Source organism: Sycon ciliatum, chromosome 1 (genome assembly GCF_964019385.1).
Source record: "Sycon ciliatum chromosome 1, ocSycCili1.1, whole genome shotgun sequence".
In the NCBI taxonomy this organism is placed as follows: domain Eukaryota; kingdom Metazoa; phylum Porifera; class Calcarea; order Leucosolenida; family Sycettidae; genus Sycon; species Sycon ciliatum.
This window is the reverse complement of record NC_088643.1, coordinates 11,390,692-11,411,211: the sequence shown is the minus strand read 5'-3', so window position 1 is coordinate 11,411,211 and position 20,520 is coordinate 11,390,692. Positions and strand designations below refer to the sequence as shown.

Below are 20,520 nucleotides of genomic sequence, written 5' to 3'. Positions count from 1 at the left end.
CTCTAGGTGCAGTATCGCCACAGAATAATGGTCCGTGACGTTTGCCACCTCCATTTGTCTACACTTCAATGTACTGTCGTGGACTTTGAAATCCGTTGAGAAGTCAAGCGGCCACGTGGCGCTGGCCTTGCAGCCGTGAGCACTGCTGGTCCATTTTTACAGTGTGGACATAAACTATAGTGTGTGTACATGCAAACAGAAGTAAGGGTGCTGGTCCCGTCATCCCATCTGATTTCAATGTTCACGACAGTACATTGTAGATCTTAACCATGGTAAATTTGATCATTACAACACTGCAGACTGCAGTGTATATTACTGATGCCGGTAACTGTTGTACCTAATTACACTTAGTGACTGCATGCTTGTGTTGCTTGTGTTGCTTGTGTTGCTTGTGGCACACGACAGTCACAAGCAACACGAGGAGAAATTATGGTTGGTAGTTATCATTACGAAGGTAAACAAGAGAATGGCCCGAGCATGCCAAGAGCAACCAGGTAAGGGCCAGCAGCCATGATCAGAGAATACCATAGACATGCGCGAATGGAGATAATGTCGTACGAAGAAGCAGCGAGAGAGAAGCATGCAGCGACGGCATGTAAATGCAGTCTATAACAGTAACATAATGCAAAATACTGGCAGAGGTAGGATCCCGGTCATGAGCTTGTAACAAATGGGCACACTCTAGTTTGGCATGCTGTACCCTTGAGCATGTATATACTCAAATAACAAACACAAACAAACACACACACGTGCATGCACATCCATGCGCACTCCGCACCCCCCCCCCCCCCCCACACACACAAACACACACACACACAAACACACGCACACAAACACGTGCGCACGCGCGCACGCACGTACATACAAACACATTGAACCTGAGACACATTGCCATGTTCAGGCAGGATAGGTCCTGTGGTCTACTGAAAAGCCGGCCACAATTGGAAACGTGGAAGGAGCTGCAGTGTGTGTGTGTGCTAGGGTCGAACCATGGCTACCTTCACGATGCTTCATGACTTGGCATGGTAGCAGACAACGGGTATTTCTTGCTTGCCAAACGAATGCTAGCATTACTGCTAGATTTCAATAATGGAAAATATGATGTGTATCTCAAAGATAGTAGCATGAACTTGTATGTACAGGGTATGGCTGACACTGCTATGGCAATATACATTGCAGTATAAACATTTGTAGAGTAGAGTTTTCCAGGTTTAACTGACATAGCGGTAACTATTCTGTACAGTGACTAGTGTAAAAACAGTAGGTGAGAGTAGACATGAACATATTCAGTAAAACTGATACCACAGTAGACTGGACTAGACAGTACATGTAGTTCAGTTGATCATTATATCTACATAGTAACACAACAGTGTGTGTCATAGACAATCTGTATACATCATGTCTATACAAGTGATGTCACAGTGTTGTGATCAATGACAGGTAGTGTGCTGTTGGAGTATCTCTTACTGCAGTAGCTGCTGGAAATGATCCCTGTCCAGTGCTGGTCACTTTCACCAATCTCAACTGCTAAACACTATCCAATAGAGACCTTCATAAGCTCAGCTAGCCCTGGAGAGTGTACAACAGAGAGGGTGCACATACACCACCACACACACACACCCAAACACAAGCCACCACACCAGCACACATACCAAACAACACACACAGGCAGAATCACACATTTACTTGAAGCTCTGGACATACAATTCGTCTTATGGATTGCATGCGTTGATGATATAATTAAGAATGAACTAAAGAAGTCTTTGTTATAATAATCATGACTCATAATGACATCATGACTGGAATCTACAGGCAACTTATGTACTCAATCTGAATAACATCAAGCTGTCAAACAGGTGACCGTATAACAGGATACGTTGCACACATACCACAGAAGTGACATTCCCTGCTAGGGCTTTTCCTGACATATTGAACCATTTGTTTTCCCCACGTACCCCTCTCCCCCCCCCCCCCCCCACAAACACACATACCCACCCCTCGTCCACACTCACCAACATCCACACCCCTTGTCCCTCATAAACACTCCCCCCTTACACACATACATACCCCATTGTCCCTTACAAACACACACACACACACACACACACACCTTGTGACGCTTGTCCACGCACACACCCCTTGTCCCTCAAAATCACACCCACGACCCACAATCCCACAAGTATACACAGAAGCAAGCACGCACACCCGCCCGCCCGACCGCACGCACACACACACACGTACTACGACATTAGTCTTCTTGCTCACTGCCAAAACTGGTTACGTGGGTCTCCTGGGAGAGGGGAGAGAGACTCAAAAGGAATCTTGGAAAGATGACTCAATTGGCTATTTGAACCGCTCAACGGCAGACACCCCCTGAAACCCCCAAAACTCTGGGTGGACTTGGAAATGATCCCACTTATGGGCTCACCACACCTCAGTAAGTGGGTGAGGACAAGGTGCAGAAAAAGGATTGACGGCATCAGGGTATCCGTCCCGGGATCCAACACACACACACACACACACACACACACACACACACACACACACACACACACACTCGGGTCGCTAATCCTCAAATACACAATCATGCGGTTCATGTGTTTCTCATGCCTTGGTGCGATAGCACACATACACACACACACACACACACACACACACACACACGCGCACGCACGGGTGCACATGCTCTCAAGCACATACACACACTGAAAGACTCCCGCCTGTTCTATCAACCCATCGTTACAATGTCACATTGGACCCAGAAGGGGTCATACAGAGGGACAGTAGGAATATATCGTATGGGATCCTACAGAAAATCAAAGGTCTTGTGTGAGTACCCCCCCCCCCTCCCCCTCCTACCATGGACTCATCGGTAGTTCACTCGTAATACTGAATCACTACCATACAAGTGCAGACACCCCCCATACACACACATGCACACACACACACATACACATACGCATACACACATACACATACACACATACACACTACTACTATGTACAACTGCCACAACATGGCCACGTCGCTCCCAGAAGCGGGAGACAACAGCGAGAAAGGAAAAGAAACAAGGAGAGTAATTGAGGTGAAAGGGGATCGTTCTACACACCGCTAGTGTTTCTGTCTTCGGGGGCGGGTGAGGTCCTGCGGGCGGGAGAATCGTTCGCTACATAGGCTGCCACACATACACACATACACATACACACATACATACACACATACACACACATACACACATACACACACATACACATGCACACATGCACACATACACACACATACTCACATACACACATACACACACATACACACATACAACCACCACACCCACTCCCCCCCCCCCCCACCCCCACATCCGCACGCCCCCCCCCCCCCCCACACACATATTTGCCCCCCCCCCCCCCCTGCTGGTCCTGCGATGGACTCTCGCCGTAGGACAGTCAGGTTCACTTGCTGTTGATGCTGCATGGCGGTCGTCACTACCCCGCTTCCAGTAGGGTCTGGCCTGCTGGCGGCGAGGGGCGATACAGATCGAAGTAGAGCGAGGAGAAGCTGGGTGGCGTTGTCGACGGCAGTGGATGCGGCACGTTGAACTTCCAACAGAAAATCAAAGTCCACGAACTCACCTCTCTAGATCTCTGGAAACGAATTACGATCGTCAGGCTCGCGCCTGCTGTTGCAGTGTTGGTGCTGTGTGGCGCCCATCGCTGCGTTCGCAGTAGGCGGGCGGCGGAGCCAGGTAAAGCGAGGAGCTCCGGAGAGGCTGAAAGCCGGTAGGTGACGACGACATTGTTTCAAGGCACAAACAAGGGGCGCTGAGATCGGAATTTGAAGCGTGGAGGTACTTCAGGAAACCTGATGCTGGCGCAAGCTAAATGTCCACAGTCGGTCCACTGTGGACGACGACATTGTTTCAGGCACCAACAAGCGTTATTGAAGTCTGAATTTGAAGCGTAGAGATACGAGAATGCAAGCTCGATAGTCTAAACGGAAGGAAACTGTTTTGGAACACATGTTCCGCAAGTTGTAGATCTACGCTCTGAAGTCAAAACAGCAATGACATGCAAGAGACATTGTACAGGATCTTGAAGGGCTGGGCTGGCTGCTAACTCGCGATAGCATGCTAACGCTCATATGTTGCAGTGTAACACAAGATCAAGAATGGGAAGTAAAAAGAGGCAGTTCGGAAATAAGGCATGATGATGTTACGGATGATTAAAAGTTTGGTTCGCACACCTCCCCTTCAACTCCCATCCCCCCCCCCCCCCCCCACTCCACCCCCCCCCCCCCCCACACACACCTGCACCCCCCCCCCCCACACACACACACCCACCTACACCCCCCCCCCCCCACACACACCCACCTACACCCCCCCCCCCCCCGACACACACACACACCTACACCCACCTAGAGTGTTTTGATGATAACACTCTAACTTACTGCAGTATGCGATGTCTGAGTGCTGCCAGCATAGCACAGTGTTGGTTGTGTTCACTTAGGTGTTCATCAGTTTGACGATGTTTGCCACACAGGTAAGCCATGCCACAACGAGGACATGCTGTGATGTTGTCCAGGTCATAGCAGACAAAACATGCCGCTACAGGTGGACACCATTCCCGTAGTGCAATGTGGTGATCAATGCTCACTTGACCTCTCTTGGATTGATGATGCAGGGCAGCAAGGAGAGAGTTGTATAGTAGAGAAAGGCCTTCAGCTTGTGGTGGTAAGTACACAATTCCAGACACTGAGAGACCAGTTGCACACTTGCTTGGCAGGCAAGCACTGAGATCCTTAACAAGTGACTTCAACGCTGGGAAGAGTGTGGAACTAACATCAGTCGCCAAGAGAGTATTCTAGAGCAAACCACACAACAAAGAAAAGTGTAGAAAAGAAAGTAACTGAACTAAGGCCTGTACACTCGAAACAGAGAACATCATGCACAATAATAACAAATCAGACTGATATAGCGTAAAGCAACACATTCCATTTCCATAGTTTACAATGTTCAAAATTATCAAATTCCCCTCTGTGTTCTTCAAGATATCAACCTTAGAGAGACAGACACTATACAGTAGATAATTACTGAGTACACTGGTTTGCAATACAATGTTCCATTCAGAGTGGAATGTGGATGAAAAACAGTTATGGTAACCTGAATTGTGAACACTGCACTACCAGCTTACCTCCAAATTGAGCAGTGCTCTAGCCATCAGTATACAATACTGCACCACTTCCAGATCAGGTATCTTGTTCTGGCTACAGTTGTTAATCAGTGCTGTTGTGTGATATGCTGGATTTGAGCCATTACACCATCTCCTGGCATAGTCCATCACAATGTTGTAGGGATGCTGTGCTGGTAGAGTGAGACCCGTTGGAGTTGTGTGTGCCCTTCCATTTACTACCAAGGATATGTACAGGTGGTTGTACATACCACCCAAGTACATGTTCAGTAGTGTGGTTACTGTGTCATTATCCATGGAGTACAGGTACTGTTGTAACCCAAGAGCAGACACAGTAGTGTGGTCGTCATGGGTATTGAACGTGCGGCTGATAGCAGTTGGTACATGTTTCCACTCGCACAGTGGTATACCCAGTGTTGTAATCAATGATGGTGAAATAATCCACTCACTGCTACAGGAACTTGACATGACCTTGCCCAGGATCACAGCAATGCACTGTAGCAGAAAACCGAACATTGCAGTACATGAAGGGACCCCACCATCCTGTGATAGGAAGCGTGATGAGATCACTCTCTCAGCAAGGTCTTCTACCACCTGTACATTGGGCATATCCTTGTTTAGCAGAGTGGAACAATACAGTTGAATGAGTTTCAGGGCATATTCAGTGACACCTGTTGCAAGACCCATTCCCAGTGTTGTTGTAACACGCTGGTATACCACCTGCAGACGGGATAGTGTTTCCTGGCTCAGTTCAACCTGTCCTTCCCTGCAGTTGATGTCCAGAGACATGGATAGCCTGCATGACTCTAGAGAAAGTTGCATCAAAGGTAGCTTCAGCGGTGACCCCACTCCTGTCGGTTCTTGTTCAGATTTCTCCAGGAGCATTTGGGTTCTGGAATCCGAACTCTCAAAAGTGACATCAGAATCTGCAATGCTTTGACGGCAAATACAACACAGGACCGAGGTGCAAATGCTGTCAGCTTGTACAGATAGCAGTGCTTTGTCCAATCTTTGTACCCTGTCCACAAACTCTCCAACAAACATTGCTCTCCCAAACAAGGCAATTAGGATACCTGACCACCCTGCTAATCCAGAGAAAGGAAGCAAGTCATCGCCAGACAAAACATCAACAACAGACAACGCCATCTGTATATTCACCCGTTCCTGAAGCAATTGGTAACTCCAGTACATTGCTTCGTCTGCACCACAACCTCTACAGTCATCAACTTCCTTCACAAAGCCAAGGAAATGCTTGCACATCCGCTGTTGGTACATGTGTTGCTTGTCTTCTGGGCATTGGTAACGACCAAACTCGGCGATAAATGGTTGTAACGAGTAGCGATCCAAACACGAATTGTAATCCAGGAAACAAATCTTGATCAACGGATCAAAACGTAGAAGATGAACCACATCAACATCATCACCTACACAATCCACCATCACACAAGCGCACTTAGATGAGAACGAGGAGCGCAGTTGAGAGAGAGCATGGAATGATGCCTTGTCATTCTGACGTAATGTGTTGTATGCTATTTTCAACAGCTGCAGAATTCGATCATTCGGTTTCAGACCATCATCGTTGAACACATCAAGACCAACCTTCTTGAACAACGATAGCAGCCTGGTGGGAGTTAATCGACCCCCTTGTAGAAGACCAGCTGTAATGCGTACAGCAAGTGGAACATTTCCACAATGATCCACTAACCTCTGTGCATCTTCAATGCTCACACTACCTTCAACACATAGACCATGGAGAAGACCAACAGCACAAACCTTTGTCAGACCATCAAGACGGTGTTGTTGTAGTTTAAACTGGGCAGCGTGTAGGTCAAAGTAAACACGACTTGTCAGTAGGACATGAACGTTGTGTTGTAGTCGAAGTAGTCGTTCCACAGCATCTTGTAGTTGGAAATCTTTATCAGCACCAGCATGGATAGCATCCTCGGCATTATCCAGAATACATAGCATGCGGTGCTTGCCACCATCCTCATCCATGCCATCAGCTGTTTGTTTTGTCTTGCCAGCAGTTTCAGGTGAAGCCGGGTTTGTTTCGAGTCGGTTTTGAATCATTGCCTGGACAGCGTCAACACCAGCTACACCGCGTAAGTCAAAGAACTCCACACGACAACCAGCATTGCGACATACATGTCCCACAGCAATGGCTACGGACGTCTTACCAAAACCAGCTGGTGCCAGAAGACTCTGCACACGTGTAGATGATGATGTGGACTTTGTTGTGAGAATTTTGTCACTAATCTCTGTAACAATCTCATTCCTGCCAGTGAAGTGTCGGTCTTTGTCCGGTAGAGATGACTGGCTTGAAGTTGCTGATCTTGTTGAATCCTGCGTTGTAGTCGATGCTGTGTTGGTTGTTGTACCCATACTAGTCGCATCAGTTCTAGTTACAGCTGATGTTGGTTGTTTGAAAACTGGCTCACGTCTGCTGGAGGTCCGTTGCTGATCGGCCTGGCCATCTTCCACCGGGTGCTGTGATGGCTGCGTTTTCTGTTGGCCAACTGTTGTCATGGTGGTACCTAGCAAGATACAAAATGCATGAGAAGAAACCTATCGCAATTTTTGAAAATCTTTCAAAGGGGATGTATGGCCTACTTTCTCCGTTAATCCGTTAAGCAAAACTTCAATGCAGTTTTATAGACCTGTCAAAACCATCTGGCAGAGCAATGGATGTCATCGTGGCCACCCTATCTCAGTGGGGGGGGGGGGGTCATCGATATGTTTGTCTAATGCGCATAGAAAGACCCTGATAAGAACAATAAAACGCAATGAAGAAGTTTTGCTTAACGGAGAAAGTCGAATCAAAATTTCACAGTACTGGACCTACTGGTAGTCTTCTGTGTACTGATTCGAATGCTGTTGGTCCGAGGAAGCTGAGCTACTGCCGTTGGCCTATGTTCCCCGTCGAACTCATGCACTTTCAAATTTTTGGATGAGTGCACCCCACTACTAGTACAGTTGCGCTCGGTGAAATCCGACACAAAGTGAATATTTTGGCGCCACTGGATGAGTTGCTTTGACTGACAGTCCAAAGTCTGAAGGTAAATTCCCCTGAAAGAAACATACATCCGTTATGGTGAAGGAGAGTCGATCGTAGAGGAAAAACAATTGGCAATGACAAATGGAAAAATTTACGTTCAAAAACGCCCCGATTCAGCTACAAGTATTACAAACAAGAATCCCGGGCTTATTTCCTACTAGTGGTTGTTGTAGAACTCTACAATTAGTAACAAAGTCATGTGATAGCGGGTTTTCCAAAGTGGTGTGTTGATGACTATCGTGGCCTGGCAAGGTCTTTTGGAGGTCATAGAATGATGGCTGGCAGCCTCGAGCTCAGTTTTTCCAGGGAAATGTGTAAATTTATGACTGCCGACAAAGTACTGTATGGCACGACATTTTCGGACAAAGCCAAATTTCGACCTTTTTTCGTACGGATTTTATTTTCGTACTGTCGTGCATTCTAAATGCAGTGCTGCCAAATAATTTTCGCCCAAAATCGGACAACCTTCACCACCAAGGCTGGCCACATGGTGCGAATTTTTCTCCTGGCAATTTTTTACAGAGAATTCAAAATATCGCCTAAAACACCATGAAAAATTCGCTTCGTTGCCATGGTAACCCCAGAGTTGTCATGAATTTTGTAATGATGAGTGTGGTCGCACACTGACTCTGCACAGACTGTCAGTGTACATCCCATCCAGCCTGATCCAGGCATGTTACTTTGCACTTCCACAGCCAAGCGCTAGCCTTTTTAGAACAAATGTACAGTGATTTCTGCCTTCAGTTGCGCTGAAAAGTGAAAGTACAGGACTTCTGCATAGGAAAGTAATGATCTCCGACATTTTGGCTGCTTTTCGGATGTTTCCCTTTTCGGACCGGTTTTCGGAAGAGCCTTCCAAAATCGGACAATGTCCGAAAAATCGGACGGTTTGGCAGCACTATAAATGCACGTGTTTGCATGCGGTGCGCATGTAAAGTGTACATATGTACATAACTTTACAGGAACAAATTTTAGTACGGAATTAATTTTAGTACAAAAGAGGCCGTGCCCGAAATCGTACGAAAATAAATTCTGTCCGAAAATTTCATCCTATACAGTACCTTGCAATCTTCGCTCTCCAACAACTACTGTGCTAAGTCTGAGTTGAGGATTTCGTCTGGAAAATGGTTTTCTCTGGAATGCTGCACTATATCTGCGGCAGAGCAATGAGAAAAACTGACTCCGACAAAAGCAATGTTTGCGATTTCGAAGTAATAGAAGTTTGGAAAATGAAAGTCTGAGCAGTCACAGAAAGCAATTCAAGTATGGAAGGGGACGGTGTGGTTTCCGTCCAGCACTGCACTATTTGGTGCATACATGCGCGTGCGAACTGAAGTGCTTAATTGCATGAAGTGCATTACAATACAGGGTGTGCACATGCATGCCGTGTGCATGCATGTGCTGCACGGCATGCATGACGGGTTTGCCTGCTTGCACAACTCACATGCTTTCACCGTCACAGCTTCTACAGTGTGCGCTCGATTCAATCGATTTTTACGTCCACCACCGGGAAATTGCTGTGAGCTGGCTTCTGTGATAATGTTCCTTCTACTGCGATAAAGTGCGAAGCTAAATGTTCTAGAATCCTCTTCTTTTAGACTAATTCGAGGCTGCTGAACACAAAAATTGGGTGTACCTGCCAGGGCCGTGTTTGCCTCTGGTCGAGATCAGTACTTCTCTATGCCTCTGTGCAAAGCGCAGCTCCACCTTTTTTGTTCAGGCATGGCATGTGTGGCATCAATGGAAAGGCAATGACCACAGCTACCTAAAACAGCATCGACAAGGGAGTACTGACCACGGGATAAGATAGAAGCGGGGTCAAAGTCAGGCCAAAGAGATCTCACGCGGGGCCCAATTTACGGATTGTACAACTACAAACTTTTCAAAATTTCAATCGATCGGAACTCAGTCATTCCTGGGTTATTTCCAAAAACTAACATATGTACGTCGAAGAGAAAGCTCTCAGCTGTCCATTACACACCACCAAATTTGAACACATTGCAGTAAACGTATAGCAACAACATACCTGTGTGGGACAAAATGGAGAGCATTTCCTTGCTCTTGTCCGCATAACCAAGTTCCTCAATGACAACACAGAGATCACGATAAGTCTTTAGGCCACCAGCTCTGAGCAACTGGATGAGCGCCTCATTATGATCAGATAGTCTATCCCGGGACTGAATTCTCTTTAGTCTCTCTATTGATGCGCTGTCAGTTATGAGATGTTTCTTGATCACCATCTGTCGCAGTCGATCTGGGTCAACTTTGTTCAACCATGGTTGAATGTCACACACAAACCTTGTCAGGTCAAACGGATTGTCTGTTGCGAAAGCAGCAAAATACAGAAGGCACAGATGACACATGAACACACAACTACACACAACTACATGTCAAGAAACAAATAAAAATGGAATTGCACAACACCGATAATACATGGAAAGGAATTTGAGTGGACACACCCATTCCCATAGCGCTGCACATCCGAACAAGTTCCGTTATTTTACAACGTTTCGGCACTTGGCCATCGTCAGGTGATAAGAACAATGGACACACACACATACACACACACACACATTCCCAGAACCGCACATCGGAGCGCTTCAGCGATTGTTTCAATGGACAGCTGGGAGTTTTCTCTTCGACCTACATATCTTAGTATAAAAAAAAGAAATGACTGAGTTACGATAGATTAAAATCTTGAAAAGTTTCGATCCCAGGGGATCGAAATATGTACAGTCCGTACACAAAGGGTTAAAATGTAAACGCGAGTTGTGACGTGACTGCAGTTTTCACCTGACCCAGGCTGGAACTGAACTCCCTAGCAATAATCTAGTGACCCATGACAGTGCTTCACGCCGGTGGCACCTGCATTTCTTGTAGATCTACAGAATCATCATGTAGATCTGGTTATATCCTCAGGACCATGTCCATCTAACTGAACCCACTGCATTCCCAGGGTCAGCTCTCAATACGATTGATGTGAATGCATAAACTAATTGAATTCTGTAAGCAGTTCTCACTGCTAAAAAGTAAGTACTGGCAGTGCTGCTCAATGAAATCCAGTCGCGTCACTCAAGTTTGTGCCTTGCACCATTTTGCAGCCCAATGTTTGCAGGTCTAGGGCTGCGCAACGCCCAGCGTGTACTTGAGTGATGCTGCGACTGGATTTCATTGAGCAGAACTGTACACGCAAATGTACTGTCGTGGACATGGAAATCCGGTCGATTGACCGGGGCCGGCGCCCTCAGCGCGTACAGAACGCTGCGTGCAGGGCACATGATTGTTGATCCTTTACGACTAGCGCGCTGCAGCGCTTAAAATGCATGTGTGTACCGCTTTACCACGGCTGCATGGCCTGCACCCTGGGGCCGCTAGACGTGCGACTGGATTTCCATGTCCACAACAGTAGTTACATGCATGTTCAACGAGTTCCCCCCCCCCTTCCACACACACACACACACACACACACACACACACACACACACACACACACACACACACACACACACACACACACACACACACACACACACACACACACACACACACACACACACACACACACACACACACACACACACACACACACACACACACACACACACACACACACACACACACACACACACACACACACACACACACACACACACACACACACACACACACACACACACACACACACACACACACACACACACACACACACACACACACACACACACACACACACACACACACACACACACACACACACACACACACACACACACACACACACACACACACACACACACACACACACACACACACACACACACACACACACACACACACACACACACACACACACACACACACACACACACACACCTTGGTCCTTGGTAACACTGCCATCAAATGGTCACGTGTCCCCTGTGCAGGGGTCGACAGCACTGAGTTCAGCATTGGACCCAGAAACGCCGCTCTACTTCCTGGACAGGAAATTAGCACAGCTATGCAGGTCGAAACCACGGGATGACTTGCAGCAGCGACCGCAGCCGAGACAATGCGCTCTGCAGCAGGGCAGGGCAACCCGCTGTTTCCGGACCGAGTCTGCCGATGCCACAGCCGAGACCGACGCCACTTCAGCAGCCGAGTTGGAGAGACACTTATGCGAAGCTAGCCCGCCAGCACTCAAGAACCATCTCCCGCACGCATTACATAGTCGGCTGCCGGACTGCTCAGATATGGGCTTCCTCCTCTCGGCCAGGCACTTGTGGCGATTCTTGTATTTCTGGTGGGCGAAAGTACGCTGGCAAACATCGCAGAGCACAGAAGTGTCACGCTGAGCCGATCGCGGTACTGGTTGAGCGGAATACGCACTGCGCCATTTCCCACGCTCCTGGGCGAGGTCGTACCATTCCGTGTGGTCGATGTTCACTGCGGAGAGGTCAGCTCTGACAGAGTCTCGCCACCGTTTCCGAGGACCGCAAGCCGGCCTCGGCGGAAGGAGCGCGCCAAACAGGAGCTGGCGCGGAGTTCTATCGCCGTCCATCCTAGCTAGATGGCCTAGCCACTCCAGACGGCGGCGAAGAACACGTGTGGTAATATCCACTGGATCTCGACGATTCCAGGCCTCCAGAATGGTCTTCCTGTTGATGTGGAAGTCCCAGGTCTTCTACCGAGGGCTAAGATTGCGGAAATGCAGCGAAGATGGAAGGCGGACAGCGCCGCAAGCTCGCTTTTCAGTGGTACCCAACACTCCGCTCCGTAAAGGAGAAGAGAAGCCACACATGCATCATACACCATTCGCTTCGTTGCCAGTGAAAGATCGCCATCATCAAAGACAGATCGACGCAATGCTCCGAATGCCCTAGATGCTGACGCTATTCGGGACCGAGTGTCCACTGCGGTGCGGCCACCAGTATGGATGATGGAGCCTAGGTAGCGAAAGTCATGCACATTCTCGACAATTTCCCCGCCAACCACCAATGGACGACGATCCTCCGGGGAAATGCCGAAGCCGACCGCCATTACTTTGGTTTTTGATAGGTTGATGGTGAGGCCGAAGCGAGTTGCGACGTCCATGAACCGGCTGAGCGCAAGTGTGGCACCATGGTGAGTTGTAGCAATAAGTGCCGAATCGTCTGCGAATTGACAGTCACGATGGATGTTGATTGTGTCAGTCTTCTGGCGTTTGAAAAGGAGAGACGGTCCAGAGTTAGAGGAGACGGGAAGTCCAATCTCAGGTATGTCCGCAACCTCACGCTGCCACAGCTGGAATACTGCCCACATGAATATATTGAACAATACTGGGGCCATACAACAACCTTGTCGAAGGCCATTTTGCACCTCAATAGGCTCGGCCTCGATGCCCGGGATCGACAGGTTTGCAGACATAGAGGTATGAAATGAGCTGATAATGGTAACCAGCTTGTCAGGTACGCCCGCCTTCCGGAGAATTTCCCACATGCACTTACGGGTGACGGAATCATAGGCCTTCCGTAGATCAACAAAAACCATGAAACCAGAGCAGCGATGTTCATATAGTTTCTCAGATATTTGTCTCACCGCGAAGATCATGTCCGCACAAGATCTGCCTTTGCGGAATCCACACTGCGTGTCTGGTAGGATGTCTTCCGCGAGCCGCTGCAATCTTGTCTGGACGAGGCCAGCAACAGCCTTTCCTACCACCTCCAGAAGAGCGATGCCCCTCCAATTGTCACAGCTGGATAGATTTCCTTTTTTTGGTATCGGGACAAGCTGGCAGTCCACCCACTCCTGGGGCACCCGCTCTGCATTCCACACTGTCTGGACAAGGTCTAGTAGTGCCATCATGAGGCCATCCCCACCAGCCTTCAGCAGTTCCGGTAAGATTCCAGAGCCTCCTGCTGCTTTTCCGTTCCGTAGTCGGCGCACAGCTTGCCTAAGCTCTTCCAGAGTAGGTGGATCGGCGAGGTCTTCACACACTTCCTGTTGCTCAATGGTGGCAACAGTTGCAGGTTCATACGAGGTTGGAACATTGTAAACCTTGGAGAAGTGACGGTGCCATGTGCGGCCCTGATCCGCCGGTGAATTACAGACATTTCCGTTCTCGTCCCGCACAGCGACTGCAGTTACACCCACAAGCCCTCGCCGAGCCGTCTGCATGGTCTTGATACCGGCCCAAATGCGCGCCGAGTCAAAGCGCCCCTTCTCAGTACGTTGTGCCATGGCAGCAAACCAATCATTCTTCGCAGCTCGGGTGGCAGCGCGAGCCCTCGTGCGCGCAACACGGTAGCGCGAATACTCTTCCTGATTCCGGCCACTAGTGATCCATGTTCGATAGCATGCATTGCGCGCGTCCAGCAGTGGCCACAGCCCGTCCTGGCTTTCCGTAAACCAATCAGGCTGCCGTCTCCTCTGATGACCGAGAGTGTCCGCAGCTGCCGCCGTCACCACGTCCCGCATCGCATTCCATTTCTCGTCTACCGTTTCCGCGTCCGCCACTGCATCAATCTTGGCATTGATGTTTTCCTGGTAGTCGTCAACCTTCCTCCGGTGGTTTCCCTCAGCATCTGTCGAAACCACTGCGGGCAGATTATGCACTGCAAATCGTACTCTCTTTGTGGATTTCCGCGGTTTCCACAAGACCCTGCCGAGCCTAAACCTGGCGGCAACAAGACTATGGTCGCTCCCACATTCTGCCGAGCGAATAACCTGAGCATCAGTGCACCAGTGCCGGCTCCCTTGCGCTATGATGATGAAGTCAATACAATGGACATGTTTAGTTCTGGGATGCTGCCAAGTGCCTTTCAATTCCTGCTTTTTCCTGAACCAGGTGTTCGCGATCCAGCATTGATGCATTGCCAGAAACTGAAGTAGCTCCTCTCCAGACGAATTCAGGCAGCCCAAGCCATGTGAGCCACGCACAGCGCTCCAATCATCACCTGGCTCTCCAGACCCCACTCTGGCATTGAAATCTCCAAGTAGAACAAATTTATCTGTGCACGGTATTGAGTTGAGTACTCCTTGCAGAGAGTCATAAAACGCATCCTTTTCACAGCGCTTACTGTTGAATGTTGGCGCATAAGCTGTAACCAGCGACATCCATTCAACCTCTCCACTCGCCAGATCAAACTTCAAGCGTATGGACAACAACCGAGCGGATACTGCGACGAGTTGACAACCCCCTTCGCGCCAGGCCCGAAGCGCATTTCCCCTCAGCACAAACGCAACGCCCTCACCTCGCCGTCTGGACGCTCCTTCCTCAGGCACAGGCCGACCCGAAGCAATGACCATTGCTCCGTGGACTTGATAGTTTTCCTGACCAAACCAGTGGGTCTCTTGAAGAGCAGCGGCGTCCATCTCCAAGCGTTCCAGATGTTGTACAATTTGATAAATTTTTTTATCGTCGGCAACAATTCCACTCGCGGCAGCCGTCTGAATGTGGCCCTCACTCTCAACCAGAGAGCGTACGTTCCAAGAGCCTATGCTGAATACTCCATGCTGTCGTTTTCTTTGTGCTGTAGATGTCACCACTCGCGGGCTCGCAACGCCTCGCGAAGGCATCTGAGAACGGGACGACGACAAGAGTGTCGACATCAAAAATCGTCGACCAAGTCCGCCGCCGATATTCCCGCCTCAGTATGTTATCCTGGACGGCTGGGGAGGCCCCAGGCCGCCCAGGCCTGTCTCACTATGTCCAGAAACAGTCAGGAGAGCACGGCTGTCCCATGCATGCGATGCGCGTTCATTAAATATGGCGGCCAAATTTTAATCTTTTTCATTTTTTACGCGATCTGGCCTAGTCGTATGTTTGTAATTTCGCTCGACTTCCATCTCAAACGGGCAAGGTCAACCGAAACCACGGGTGTTTGCCAGGTCATTCGATAGAGTTTAGAGCTTGGACTGGCCTTGCCTTCGACTGTGCCGCCGCTCGAGCGATCTTCTTGGGTTACCCACGCGCTACGCATGGTTTCTTTCTCGACGTGGGTGCAATTATTTTTGGATCGTCGCTCGATTTCAAGGGCTCGCCAACCTCGCCAGCGAATTTTCTCCGCCTCGCAGACAATTTTCTAGTATACCTCGATGTCCTAGCCTTTCGATTTCGTGTAGTCCTAAGCTTGACGTGCATAACTGTAGCTTTTCGTGGCCATGTTAGAGACGTAATTTTGTTCAGAAATGGAGGCTCATGTTAGCTTCCTGTCGTCGTGTTGTCGTATTGGAGGGGAGAAATTCGCGTCAAGGAGTGGACAGACGAAGTATCGTGTGGCAGATCATACTGAATCCATTTTGGCAGTGTTTCATCTCAATGTGGATGAAACCAAATACACCCTGAACATTTTTGCCACACTTGAAAATTGGCCATGGAATGCACTGTTACTGCCAGGGGCCCAACATTCTCTGGAGCTCTAGAGGTGGATGTACACCGCTCAAAGACTGGGAGCCACACAGTGGGACAAACTGTTTGAAATGCAAGCCTAAGCCTGGCAGGAAGTCCAAATGCAGAACACAAACGCAAGACAAACTTGCGGCATGGGAGAAAACGCGGGCCATCGCCCGCAAGCACGAGCACATGCACGCCGCCACCACTGACAGCAGCATCACCAACAAAACCTCGCCCCACCACACCAGTACCTGATCACTGGATAGTTTAGTCTGTTCGGTTTACGAATTCAAAAAAGGCAGACAAAATAACAAAACTAAAAACACGAGCGTCGCATGGACCGAATCTGATGAGCAGCAGCGCGTCACACCCGCATACCAAGTTTAGTAATAGTAGTAGTATAGTATTTATTCATATTTCTCTAGGGCTTAGTGGGTAAATCTCTGCATCCAGAACAGTTCAGTTCAGATAGGAATGCAACAACACACGCACAATGTCCACTATGTCACAGTGTGGTAGGGAGAGAAGTGTTTGCAGCTTGCTGGTAGACGTTCAGCCGTGCATGCATTGGCAAATGGCTAGAGCAGACGGCCCGCTGCCCTTAATGTAAGGCACACACGCAAGCGTCTGAGCTACAGCAGCCAAACAGCATAGTTCATGGATTCATGAAAGACTGCACCATACACTGCGCCAGCTCTGGTAGGGTGCCCTTTTGAGCATCGTCACTGGTCGGTGACGTTTTGCAGGCCTCACCATCAAAGATGCGAGGTGATGCTGCTGATCGACTTGCTGGCATGATAGTCACAAGCATAACTAACGAAGGATGGCTGGAAGTCAAAACCAGCTGTAGATGTAGATTCCAGGTATACCAGACAATTACTGACGCCAGCACTTTATCCGATGCCCCATCAGCGTCAACTGTACGCCGATGGTCACAGGACCGTGACAGCCTTTCGATCGGTCTACGGTCGGGAGACGGGGCTGCAAGCCCAAAGCAGCGGGTATATAGTGTTCGTCACCAGCTGAGCAAGAGAGCTTGCTGAGAGATTTAGGTGTGCACTGTTCAGCAACCAGTCCCAATATAGGTTTGTCCATGAAGGCTGGTGATCCTCAGCTATCATACAACAAATTCCTACTCACTGCGCATATGCGCATATGGCTTGTGAAACAGCAGCAGAAACTGCACTGCCTTGACAAACGCACCAGTTACCATGATGGAGCAGATATGCCCAGCCCTGGAAGCCAACACCAAATCTCCAATCGCTAGTACAAGTAGCTCTTCACTAAATCATGCCTAGTGCATGCTTGCAGTGATATTTTCAGCAAGAGCGCTGCAGTTACTGCTGAGGAGATATATTGCGTCCTTGAAGTCGAAGGCGCTCATCAAAGATGTCTTGCCATCAATTCTTGGCCTTATGCAGGCACGAGGTGGTCTCCCGTGGCATTGGCCATATTACCCCGAGCTGCACTTGCTCGAGGAGCACGTTGTTTCGCTCATGGAAGTCCTTCGTGTTGGACTGAGTAGGTTTGCTGAGAGAACAGAGCGCTGAATCCATCCACGTCCACAACTACGAATAATTTACAAAAACATTCCGACTGCAGATCAGCGCTTGAAAACGGCGATGCAAATCAGCGACGTTGGGCTTCTCCATTCAAAAGTAGAGCCTTCCTAACGAAGCAATTCTCATGTGACACTACATAGTCTCTCAAGCACTCTAGTTCAGGTCTTCTTCTCTCCACTCCATTATCATTTCGATCTTCACTCGGTCGACGTGATGGTAGTAGCTATGTAAAATAATAATGATGGATTCCTCCCGATCCTCGTCGCGGCTAAAATTTGTTCGGTGTTTGTCTAAATTCTCAAACTGACAGGGTTTACAAGAGAAATGTACCTAATTTTGTGCGATTGATGCAAATAAATCGGAATATGTCTGACTTCATAAATCTGTGCGGTAAACCGCATGAAAGGACGCCATGTCATTAGATGGTGCACATGAAGTCACCGTGAGAGGAAGACTTACAGAGAGCAAAAAAACTCAAACTGTCCCCACCCAAAGCAAGGACACACACACACACACACACACACACACACACACACACACACACACACACACACACACACACACACACACACACACACACACACACACACACACACACACACACACACACACACACACACACACACACACACACACACACACACACACACACACACACACACACACACACACACACACACACACACACACACACACACACACACACACACACACACACACACACACACACACACACACACACACACACACACACACACACACACACACACACACACACACACACACACACACACACACACACACACACACACACACACACACACACACACACACACACACACACACACACACACACACACACACACACACACACACACACACACACACACACACACACACACACACACACACACACACACACACACACACACACACACACACACACACACACACACACACACACACACACACACACACACACACACACACACACACACACACACACACACACACACACACACACACACACACACACACACACACACACACACACACACACACACACACACACACACACACACACACACACACACACACACACACACACACACACACACACACACACACACACACACACACACACACACACACACACACACACACACACACACACACACACACACACACACACACACACACACACACACACACACACACACACACACACACACACACACACACACACACACACACACACACACACACACACACACACACACACACACACACACACACACACACACACACACACACACACACACACACACACACACACACACACACACACACACACACACACACACACACACACACACACACACACACACACACACACACACACACACACACACACACACACACACACACACACACACACACACACACACACACACACACACACACACACACACACACACACACACACACACACACACACACACACACACACACACACACACACACACACACACACACACACACACACACACACACACACACACACACACACACACACACACACACACACACACACACACACACACACACACACACACACACACACACACACCTTCCTACGCCACTAGCACTGTAATCAATGTGAACACTTACCGGAGGATGAGTCAAGTGTTGACTCACGATCTGCCGACATTGGCTTCGTCGGACGGTCAGTTTTCCCACTGGCAGTTGCACCGCGTCGCTTTGCCATGGTACTGGCGACATGTTCCGCTACATGAGGCTGGCTGTGTTGAATCAGGCTCAGTAACGTATCCACCTGTTCGTCCGTTTTCTTCAGCATCAGCCTCACCACATACTTTGCCAGCTCCAACTTTTCGTTTTCCTTGCCAGAGGCAGTATCATATTCCTCTTCGCTGAGGACATCGTTCTCCAGCAGGTCCTCCAAGATCAGTGACACATCTAGATTGGATACCAAGTACTTGATGTTGTACCGCACACTGTCCGGCATTGCGCCGTCAGCAAAACCCAGCGTCACAACCTACCACTCCGCCACGGCTTCACTCTGTCCCCGCCGGCTGGCATGAATCGGTCTGTCCACAATGAACAATGGAGAACGCCGCACACAACTACACGACCGACACAAATCACCAGCACTGCAGCAACCGTCAGACAGAGAAAATGCACCGAGAAAAATAATGATGATCTGTCGGTTTCGCGTCTACTGCTTGCATCGCATGTAGACCTTTCTGTATCAGCGGCGCGCATGCGCACCGTCCCCTACTAGCCTTAGCCTAGCTTAGCCTTAGGTGTTGGAAGACGATCGAGGCGTTTGGTGGTAGGTCGGCATGGCAATTG

General features: G+C 49.0%; 1 protein-coding gene across 1 annotated transcript; it reads right to left on the bottom strand.

Annotated features, from left to right (window-relative positions):
- Window positions 1–879: 879 nt before the first annotated feature.
- On the bottom strand, window positions 880–20,364 carry LOC135813192 (uncharacterized). The gene is made up of 5 exons (XM_065326405.1): window positions 19,819–20,364; window positions 10,262–10,555; window positions 5,184–7,714; window positions 4,441–4,853; window positions 880–1,569 (listed from the first exon to the last, which is right to left on the bottom strand). Exons 1-5 carry the CDS (start codon window positions 20,171–20,173, stop codon window positions 1,560–1,562), a joined length of 3,603 nt encoding a protein of 1,200 aa, XP_065182477.1. The 5' UTR covers window positions 20,174–20,364; the 3' UTR covers window positions 880–1,559.
- Between the last annotated feature and the right edge of the window lie 156 nt (window positions 20,365–20,520).